The 11260-nt window shown below is 47.4% G+C and overlaps 1 protein-coding gene across 3 annotated transcripts; it reads right to left on the minus strand.

Moving 5' to 3' along the window:
- Window positions 1-1746: 1746 nt before the first annotated feature.
- Window positions 1747-10186, minus strand: LOC142929814 (nuclear RNA export factor 1-like). Of its 3 annotated transcripts, none has more exons than XM_076071821.1 (11): window positions 9985-10186; window positions 9505-9832; window positions 8578-8695; window positions 7159-7228; window positions 6794-6882; window positions 5306-5413; window positions 3980-4089; window positions 3642-3678; window positions 2729-2806; window positions 2132-2182; window positions 1747-1888 (listed from the first exon to the last, which is right to left on the minus strand). In XM_076071821.1, the coding sequence occupies exons 1-11, from the start codon at window positions 10043-10045 to the stop codon at window positions 1886-1888; spliced, it is 1053 nt and encodes a 350-aa protein (XP_075927936.1). In that variant the 5' UTR covers window positions 10046-10186; the 3' UTR covers window positions 1747-1885. The 3 variants fall into 3 exon arrangements, with proteins under 3 accessions (XP_075927936.1, XP_075927938.1, XP_075927940.1); XM_076071823.1 differs by having other exon boundaries at window positions 9505-9802; window positions 9985-10185; XM_076071825.1 differs by lacking the exon at window positions 9505-9832 and having other exon boundaries at window positions 9985-10179.
- Between the last annotated feature and the right edge of the window lie 1074 nt (window positions 10187-11260).

Consider the following 11260-nt stretch of genomic DNA (forward strand, 5'->3'; position numbering starts at 1 on the left):
TCGATGTCTCCGTCGCTCGATGTCTCCGTCTCTCGATGTCTCCGTCTCTCGATGTCTCCGTCGCTCGCTGTCTCCGTCTCTGTCCGTCGCTCAATGTCTCTGTCTCTCTCCGTCGCTCGATGTCTCTGTCTCTCTCCGTCGCTCGCCGTCTCAGTCTCGTCTCCGTCGCTCGATGTCTCCGTCACATTGCTGGATTCAAACTCGGGTCTCCAAATTAATATTTCAGTGTGTAAACCACTGCTCCCATATTTAATTAACTACTGGTTAATTGGCCCATTAACTGTTGAATTAAATGTAATTTCTATCAACTCACCTATCCATATCAGTGATGATGATGATGATGATACGTATTTAGCGCGCAGCGCGACAGACCCGGTGACCTGAGTTTGATTCCTGCTCAAGGTCAACACCAGTCAGGATTATGTGAAACGGTCCTGGGCCTCCCCTAGGTCGACTCAGCCTCAAATGAGTACCTAGTGCGGTGTGTAAACAACACCATTTGGGAGACAAAGGCAGTTGGGCATGGTGCTGGCCATCTACCCCATCGCATACCATGCCAGCCTTAATAGGTGCTCGCTAACACCACCTGCCCCAACAGTCTGTTAAGGCTATAGGGGGGATGTTTGTCATCGTGTGAGTGATGGGGCAATAGTACAGAAAGTAGACAAGTTTCCGTACCTGGGCAGTGTGCTTCTAACCAACTCCAGTTTGGCTGCAGTTGTCTCACCCTGAATCCGCTGAGCAGCACTGCATTTGTTTTTCACCGTGTGAACGAAAATTAAGTTGAATATTTTGAGGTTCTTTAAAAAATATTACTAAACACTGCTTATAAACATAAACGCATAAATGCTGAGAATATAATGTCAGATGCATATCGTCTGTACTTTATACAGTGGCTTGTGCTAAGAAACTGCCAGTCAGACGCAAACTTGTCATGCTGGGGTGTTATTGCCAGAAACGCCTTTGTTTCCCCAGCGCTGATTTTTACCAACCACACCTGGTATTCAATTAAGATTGAGTCGACTTAGGGGAGGAGTAGGGCCGGTTCAAATATAATTTACCACTGCTATTGGCCACGACCGGGAATTATGTGAAATAGTATCGGAGCCAGATGACATCCCCGTCGCACCCCACGGTAAACAGGAGGAAATGGCTCTGACACTCGGGTCCGTAGGTTTACACGGGCCTTCCCACCATAATGGTCCTTAATGATTGTGAACAGAGTCAGGGACCCCAAAAGCACAAAGAATAACCCAAGATCGTGGCCTCTTATTGGTATTGGAGGTCTTCACCAGGTCAAGAGAGCTTCCTGGTGTGTGCACGTGTTCCACTGTTGCGGTGCCCTGCAGTGGCATTTTGGTGACACTTTTTTTTTCAATTTGTGGAGGAAATTTCTCCTGCCATGGCCAGGTTGGATCTGATGTATGGAGTCCCACTGCTTGCGGTGGTGAGGGGCCAGTGAGCTTCCTGATGGTTTGATCCACAATGAGGCGCTTCTTTGGGATGTTTGCGTTCTTCCAATTGTTTATCCACTCAAGCATATCGGTTGTGTGGACATAAGCCGGATGGATTTAAGAAACGTTTCCATTGATTACCACGATAACAGATCAAACTAGCGACTTCTGGATTGTGTACCAACCATTGCGTCATGCCAGCGTCTTGTTATGTCATGGCTATAGGTGGGGGGAAATAACAACCAGGGTACAAGGTGTTAGTGTGTCGTGAGTTTGAGGACACAGTTTCAAATATAGTTATTTTTTTATTTTTTTCCTCTTCCCCCAAATGGGGTAAAAACAAATAAATTGCAATGTATAAGGGTTGTGGAGGAAAGGGTTGGTAGGAGAATGTGTGCCGAGATCGCCAGCAATCTGCGGCGGACGCCTGCTCACTGTACGAACGCCTCCCGTGGAATCCGTCCGGTAGTCGGACGAAAAGGAACGATGAAGGTAGGCGACCGCGGTTTTCGGAGATCCGAGGCGGACGGCGACAGTGATGAGGGAAGGGGGGAGAGAGAGGGGTGGAATAGAAGGGGAGATGGGCGGTATCGTTAGTGATGCTCGTCAAACGCGAATGCGCCCGACCGTTTGCTATCAGTCGTGTCCATAAACGGTGCGGATGGGACGGCACTCACGTTCAGTTCCATGAGGGTGTTCGCACACTGCTGGAACTGCCAGCTGTTCTCCTGCAGCCACCCGAGAGTGGGCGCGCACGCACACAGGAGAGACGTCAACATGACTACCCAGTTTGCCAACCAGATAACTAGGCCTGGCCTGGATCCCATGGCAGCCTGAATGGGCGACGCCACTCCAAGTGGGTCATGTAAACCCCTTACATTGTGCCGCTTTGCTCGCTTTCCTATGGGAGCTGCACGCTTTGATGTTGGCCGACTTCGGAAACAGTCATAATGTCACAAAGTCAGTGCACAAGAGGTGCAACTGTTAAGCTGCTGCTGATTAAGTTTAAGTTTTTGCCAATGTTTTGTAAAATAAAATGGTGGATATGTAAACAAATGATTGATTAGAGCTTGGTATATGCTTAAGCCATTTCAAGCATACGTTAAACCTCTAATAATAATTATTTTTAAATAAATATTGTTCCTTTCATCTGGCTGTGGACAAAATGGAGGATGGGAAGTGGTAGGAGTAATGCCAGGGTTGTGGCTAAAGAGCCGCATGGCCCTCGAAAAGTTGGGAGAATAAATATTTCTCATTGTTGCAGCGAAGCGTACCGCAATTCTGTGCACCACCGCAGGCGTGGAGGGCACCACAGGCGTAGAACTTCGCAGCTGCGAAAGCATCTGCCCATCCTGATGGTGACAATGGTGAAGGTAGTGGTTGTAAAAAGTGGTATAGATCATGGCGATAATGATTGTGATTGATTATAGTGGTGAGCATGATTATGGAAACAGTAGTCGTGGTGATGAAGATAATGGTAAAGATGGTAATGATTGTTGTGGAAGTAGTAGTTATGGTGAAAGGGATCATGGTGATGATGGAATTACATTATGATGTTGGCGGTCAGGATGAAGATGACGGCAATAGTGGTGGTGTTTGTGGCAATGATGATGATAGTGATGATTGTGGTAACGATGGTAGATGTGTGACGAAGATAGTCAAAGATGGTGTTAGAGATAGATGATTGAAGCAATAAGTGATGATGTTGATAACCGCCAGCAGGACAAAAACAAAAAACAGATGACATTCAACAGCTGCTCATGTTCCTCTGTGTCATCTGTAAACTGTACGTAACCTTTTCTTAAGTGAACTCTTATACAAACAATTAAGAAACTTAAGTGGGCTCGGGCAGGACACGTCTTTATAAGGGTTAATGGCTGATGATCAAGAATGCAGCAATGAGATGGAACCCATCTAACAGTTGTTCATGGGCAGGTGCTAGGTGGGTTATTACAATTTCGCAATCATGAGAAATTTCAATGGCTTAGGGGAGGTATTCATCCAGCAGTAGTTTGACCAAGGCAGGAAATGATGACCTTCTTCAGAAGTGTTTTACTTGGTGCATTTGGCAAAATCCTCTGATCACAAGCACTTTTGCATGTGTGGGGAAACTGGAATGCACGGAGACACAAATATCACAGAGAGTGGGGATAGCTTGAGGGCCGGCATCTGTGGAGGGTCACTCACCAGGATCACGAGCTGTGGAAAGTGGTTTCGCACGAAGCTGTTGACACACACACATGCAGTTAGAGATGGGACACAAGGCCAAGGGAGTGTGTGTGAGTGACCGGGTGGATGAACGCATGAGCGAGCGGGGTGTTGAGTGCATGGGTGAAGCTGGAGGGTGGGGGAGTAGGCGTGCGGGCGAGCCATTGGTTGAACAGGCAACCACAAAGATAAACCATGTAGATGAGTGGGTGGATAAGCATGAGGACGAGTGAGTGCCTGGGTGAGTGGGGAGCTGCGTGGACGGACAGGCGAATGGGTAAGCGGGCAATGTCGCGTTCATGACGAAGGAGCGGTACCTCATGTAGGCATTTGGGTCGTGGAAGGAGTCGCACAGCGGATTCCCGTTCAGCCATAGCTCTTTCAAATTGAAGGCCTTCAGTGGGTAAAGTTCCCTCACATCTTTGAGCTGCATGGCAGGGGAGATATTTCCATACAATTAGGGGCATAAGGGCCATGCTTCTGGGCAACTTACCACAAGTTATGCATTACAATCCATGCCCACGCATGGATTGTAACGCTTTGCAGAATGCATTTGCCTTAGCGTGCAAAAGCTGACGCGCAGCTGTCACGGCAAAATGTGTATGCATATTTGTAAACAGTCCCTTGTGCTATAGTTTGCATCTCTTTTGGTTAACCCTTTCATCATTGGTGTGCGGTATTCAGTTGGGTGTCCTTGATAGTAACAACACATTATACAAACATTTCGTTTATATTGGATCACATTTTATGAACGTTACATTGCCCTCCATTACGAATGGGCAGAGTCAATGCAGAAATTCCTTTAATATTCGTTGAAAAGGGTTAACAAAGGAGGCCAAATACTGCAATCACATATTCTAAGTGAATGTATCAGCTCTCAACTTAATTGATTAATTAGCCCATTTCAGCATAATGGTCAAATTCAAGAGTCCATGCTATGTTTCGTCTTTTGTTTGTATTAATTGTATTTTGTTTGTGGTCTGTCCTGTCCAGTATGTACTGTGTCCCATTTGTACTGACCGTCTCATCGTATGTCTCACTGTACTCTCTTGTCTGCACTGTCTTGTTGCCTATCTTGTTCATGCAGCCCAATATGTTTTGTCCATATAATTAGTTGTCTGCCTTGTCTGTCTCTTATGTGTCATTAGCCTAATTTAACGTGCATATAATTTGCATGAATAATAAAGAACTGGTTCCGACACACCATTTGGTGCATGCGTTGTGAGTGCAATGACTGAAGTTAATTGACGTATTGATGCGGAGTTGCGGGCCTACTGTACAAAGTACATCAACAGGTACCACCCATAGGTGATACATGTTGATGTACTAAACTGCAATAGTACGTTTCACATTTGTGTATTCATTGCATTTAAATAATTAATTACGTTTCCACTAATTAAAGGCATATCTGATACCCAATACATGCTTAAAATAATATCAAGCGAATCGGAAATGAACAAGTACCAAAACAAAAGGAGACGATATAAGATATAATAGTAGGTATATCGATACTTGGATTGAATCGCGTAACGAACGGTCGACTCGCTGTGGCGAGGAATCTGAACCAACGCGACGCTCGCACCAGAGGTGCACCAGGCATGCGAGCGTCACGTCGCGATTTATTGAACGGCGCTCACACCCACATTGTTTTTGGAGAGGTTCAGCTTCTTGAGAGATGGAGTGTGCTGGGCAAGTTTTGCCAGGTCATCAAACCGGTGCAGGTCATTGCACGTTAGATTCAGGGATGTGATCTGTGGGAGTGGAAAGCAAGGGAGGCACAGAAAAGAAAAAGGTCCCTCTTATAGCCTTAACAGTCTTTTGCAGAAAGTGCTGTGAGCGAGCACCTATGAAAGCCAGCACGGTACACAAGGGTGGTCAGCACCACGCCGACCGCCTCTGTCTCCCTAGTGGTGATGTTTACACACTGCACTAGGTACTCATTTGAGGCTAAGTCGACCGAGAGGAGGCCCAGGACCGGTTCAGATAATCGTCACTGGTGTTGGCCGTGAGCGGAAATCGAACTCTGGTCGCTCGATTCATAGCGCAGCGTGCGAACAACTGCACTACCGCTCCCCTCTAAGGGAGGCAAAAGACAAAGATCCCCAGTATAGCCTTAACAGACTAGGAGCAAGTGCTGTTAGCGAGAACCTATGAAGGCCAGGATGGCACACGAGGGGGTGGGTGGCCAGCACCACGCCGACCGCCTTTGTCTCCCCAGTGGCGATGTTTACTCACCGCACTAGGTACTCATTTGAGGCTGAGTCGACCTAGTGGAAGCCCAGGACCGGTTCAGAATAATTGTCACTGATTTTGGCCGTGAGCGGGAATAGACACCTGGGCCGCTAGGTTCGTAGCGCAGTGCAGTGCCACCACCTACGGTTTAGCAGCAATAGCAGCAATGTAAATGTCGTGCCGTGCCTCGTTTTGGTTTTATCTCAAGTCGATGGTCGGCGATGACCGCGAGGTAAAATGGGGGCTACGCAACCATGAAGCACGCACCAACATCCACGTGTGGCGACGCGCCTCTAATCCAGCACTAATTAATCTAGTCGCTAATACCAATGCCACATTATACTGCAGTTTGGTACGTATTTTGTACTGGTAGGAACCTCCTGGTTCCACCCAGCCCACAAGGGATTATTGTGTCCGTCTGTCGTCCATCCAAAAATGGGAGGGGTGGGGCTGGGTGGAGAGGGGAGGGTGGGGAGGGGCTGGGTGGGGAGGGAGGGGCGGGGTGGGGAAGGCGGCCACGGCACACACGAGGGGGTGGGTGGCCACCAACCACGTCCGGCCATCTTCACGACATTTTTCCCTCCACGTGGAGAATCAACAACATGCGTTTGGAGTATGCGGATGCTCACAATCTCTAAATTATAAGCCGCCAATTCGTTGAGCCATCATTCGAGGCAAGCAACGTTCCTACCAGCTCCCTCTGCAGGAATGTGTTTTAAGAGTAATAAATAAACGCGATCTAACCCAAAAACCTTTATTATGAATAATATTGGTCGCGAAAGCCTACGTGTTAAACAGTAATAATGCCCTACAGACGAATGGACCAAGAGAGCTAACGCAGCAACACTATACCTTAGGTGCAAAGCATTAAAACACGTGGGGAGAGGAGAAGGCCGTACCATTGGAATATTCTCTCGGATGATCTTGTTCAGACCATCCATGTGGTCCTTCCGGTTCAAAACCAGGTCGACACCACGTGCCTCCAGCTCTGGGGAGTGGGGGAGGGTGATCGTGCATTCATTACTCCTACCCTCGCGATGCATACAGTGAGTGATGCGTATAAGGATGAATTAATTAAATATTAGTTAAAATGACATGACAATGATATCTTTAGGCTAACAGGATGAATAAACTAGAACAAATGAGACTAAAGAAACAGTATGAACGATTCTCGGCTCAAATAATAAAGCTGAGTTGTGACAAGTTGTCAATGTGCAGGAGTGCAAAGTAAACTTAAAAAAACACAAATGTTTGTTTCAATTACCTTCATTAATTCTGACCGCCTTCAAGTCCAGAGCTTTGTTGGTAGGGTCATATTTTTGGCTCAAACATTTCTGTAAAAAGAACACGCACATGTCGCATCCCCCATTAGCATAAACTGGCTGCTATGACAGGGTCTGTTGGGGCGCACCAATTTTAAGCACAATGTGAGGACACAGCATCACCATGTCATCTACACGCATTGCGTGTCACTCAGTGACACGGCTTTTGCAGTAGAAAAACAACCTGTCGCTGCCTGAGCCGCGCTGAGTTGACTTGGCACAGCAGTGGGCATAGTAACACACAGACCTGGCTGTCTTTGTCACTGCTAACATTGTCTACGTAATGGCCCTGTACGTTTATTTTAGGTCAAATTGACCAAGCTCAGATACCCACTCTAACAGCAGGGTGATTACTGGAGCCGGGACCAGAGTGCAGTGGGTTTGCTCAACCAACCACAGAAAATACTCCCTGTTTAGGCTTACAGAGTATTGGGGGCAGCGAGTGCTCTTCGTGAACACTAATTAAGGCCGGAAAGGTACACCAGACGGTGATGTGGTGAGCACCACACCAAGCTGTGTTTGTCTCCCCATTGGTGATGTTAACAAACTGAACCAGGTATAAATATATGGTTGCGTCCATATAGGAAAAGTGTCATAGCATCACAAGTTTAAGAGGGCATGGCTCTAAAGAAAGCTGTCTATGGTGTGGACCAATCAGTTTAAAAGACAATGCATATACTACCAGAGCATGTTTTTTGTTTGCATGTTCACCACGAGCATATATGGTTAATGCAGACATGATTCCTTGCAAAAGGTTTCAAAATGGTGTTATAACATCTTAACACTATTTTTATTGCCAGAAAGGCTAACATCTATTCTTATATATCAATGTTGCATGTCGATTTAAACTAGATACTTTACAACGTCAAAGTTTAGTTTGTTTAACCAGTTGAGAATTCAAGAGACCAGGATGTGTTCACTTTTTGTCAAGGAGCATAAACCATCACATGAGCTCCAGTCATCCTCGTAGTGGCTTTTGGCCACTCATCGAAAAAAGATAGTCACTGCATCGAGCGCATTCAAATGCACTTCTGCGGCCTTCTGGAACGCTCTTCCAATATCAGGAAGCTACTGGAGCTATGCACTCTTAAATATAAATTGACAACTCATTTCCCTATAACTACTTGTTGTGTTTAGTTGTCCTCCCGCACCTCCGGTCAGCATGGTTGGCTATGTATGGTGTGAAATAAGTTTAAATGCATACATTTCCGAGAGTGACCTGGGTCACCAAAATGACAAGTCTCTATATTCTATAATTATTTTGGTGCAACTGTTAACCTTTTATAATTGGCATTTCTTTCTCAAAACCTGATACCTAGGATACTCCATCTCCACGTTTGCACACCCCCCAGTACATTTACCGAGATCTCGAACCAGCACAATTGGCTTGGCACCGCAGAATCGGCTTTGAAGATGCGCCGCTTGGCCATCAGCAGCTGCTGCCGCAGCGCCTTGCAGATGGACATCGTATAGGGTCCGCTGGTGGTGGCAACGCAGGTGCACCACAAACAAAACACAACAGCACAGAACATCAGCGATGAGGGCAAGAATTAGGCACATGAGAAAAACCTGCGCTTTGCCCAGACAGAGGCAGTGTCCAGGCTCTACTCGAGGTTTGCATTATATTCTAGGTCGCTAGTCGACTATAATAGGAACGTGACTAATAGCCACAGGCAGAGCAAGATGTATACTGGATGTGGTGCGCCGGGTTGAGGTTATTAGTCAAAATGTTACTGACCCAGACAGACCCAGCTGAAATTATGCCCCAACTCTAAAAATAACGCAATAGCTAAACACTGATGGATGTATATAGCGTCTAACTCGAACACATCTCTAGATGCTGTATGAAAACCAGGGCGTGCGCACCATGGAGAATCAGATGTGGGCTCCGAGGATTGAGGTGAGAGCCTCATTCACCGCTATGGGAAAAGAGTATTGTGGTGGCCTTCCGGATCATATAGAGTAAATAACCCTCTTGTAGCCTACCTAGGTTGTAAGAGCAAGTGATGTCAGTGAGCGCCTATTAAGGCCTAAATGGCATGTAAAGGGGTGGGTGGTTTGGTCAGCCGCACCCGGCCGCCTTCACTGCCCCATTGCTGCTAAAGTTTTCACAATGCAGCAGGTACAAATCGACTTTGGGCAGGCCCGGGGACCGGTTCATATATCAATCTCCACTGATGTAGCCATGGCTGGAAATCAAACTAAGGTCCCCAGGTACATAGTGCAGTGGCCTAATCACCGCGTCCCCTCTGCACACACATGCACGGTGTGCGCTCAGTTAAACTTACCGGCGCTGGCAGGAACCCGACCTATCCCCCTTGTCCACATTTCCACGTCCACTCATACGATGGGAGCGGGGGATTCGGCCATCTCTAGCATCTCGTCCTCCGCTACTACAAGAGCCTCCGCCATCACCTCGTGTCCATCCTGCACCATTCCTTGTTTTCCAGGTGCCCATATGGTGTGCATATTCGCCTCTCTTTCCACCACGTGCGGGGAACCCAGACAACTCCTCAAACATGTGGGGTCTGGGGCCTCTATGAGGACTCCTGGCTGTAGCCTGGGTCTCCATGCACACTTCATGCTCTGTGGACACGGTGGTGGGGGGACTAAAATCTGAGTCAGTGGAGAATATTAATTTGTGAACTTACATTATAATACATGTGCGACAGTGCTGTATGTTGTACATTAATGCTGATGTGTGTTTTGTATGTTATAGGTTTGTGTTGTGTGTTATTGCTGCTGTGTTGTGCGATAGTGACGCGCACCTTGGAAAGTCATGTTCGCCATGGCCACGCAGAGCGAGAGGATGTCGGCTTCGTTCGCCATAGCTGTTGTCGCCGTCGTGGACTCCACGGCACTGCTGGGCTGTGATTCGCGTTGCTTGGCCGTCTTCGTGTTCCGCGCCACTGTCACAGCCAACTTCTCCGCCTCCCTCCGCCGTCTGATGCGTGCTTCCGCCCTGCCGTCTCTGAGACCCCGCCCCTTCCGGGTTACCGAGATCTCGCGAGAGCCGCGCCCGTCACGAGATCTCGCGAGAACCGCGCCCTTCACGAGAACCACAACAAAAACAACAACAACAATGGTGAACGCGTTACAATCCACGACAACATCGTTACGTAGCATGTCATATAAACGCCGTGCGATGGCGTTCTGTAAGTGTATCAAATGTGATCTGGTTCGTTTGCGCGGCTGTTGATTTTGATGGCCATTGACCAGAGCGGCTGTTGATGTCGGCGCCTCGAGGCGCACAGCCATTTGACTTATAAATTAAAAATAATCAGAACACACGATTGGACTTAGACTCGCGTGACGTGTTTTAATAAAGTAAAGTTAGTTGAAGTATTTAAGTAATTGCGATATTTTATAGGGGAGGGTGAGGGGTGTGTGGTTGTGTGTTGATGTGTTTGTGTGTTGATGTGTCTGTGTGTTGATGTGCCTTGTGTGTTGATGTGTGTGTTGATGTGTCTGTGTTGATGTGTCTGTGTGTTGATGTGTTTGTGTTGATGTGTTTGTGTGTTGATGTGTTTGTGTGTTGATGTGTCAGTGTGTTGATGTGTCTGTGTTTGTGTGTTGATGTGTCTGTGTGTTGATGTGTTTGTGTGTTGATGTGTCTGTGTGTTGGTGTGTTTGTGTTGATGTGTTTGTGTTGATGTGTCTGTGTGTTGATGTGTCTGTGTTGATGTGTCTGTGTTGATGTGTCTGTGTGTTGATGTGTCTGTGTGTTGATGTGTTTGTGTTGATGTGTTTGTGTGTTGATGTGTTTGTGTGTTGATGTGTCTGTGTGTTGATGTCTGTGTGTTGATGTCTGTGTGTTGATGTGTCTGCGCTATAAACCCGGCGAGCCGAGTTCGATTCCCACTCGGGGCCAACACCGGTCCGCTTCTACGCCCTCCTCTAAGTCGACTCAGCCTCAAATGAGTGCCGAGTGCCGTGCGTAAACATCGCCACAAGGGAGACAAAGGCGGCCGGGCGTGCTTCTGGCCACCCACCCCCTCGTGTATAACGCTCCAGACACGTGTACAGTACAAACATCTCTCTCGA

The sequence above is a fragment of the Petromyzon marinus genome, chromosome 2 (assembly GCF_048934315.1).
Source record: "Petromyzon marinus isolate PM22_M1 ecotype Great Lakes invasive population chromosome 2, UKy_Petmar_22M1.pri1.0, whole genome shotgun sequence".
NCBI lineage: Eukaryota > Metazoa > Chordata > Hyperoartia > Petromyzontiformes > Petromyzontidae > Petromyzon > Petromyzon marinus.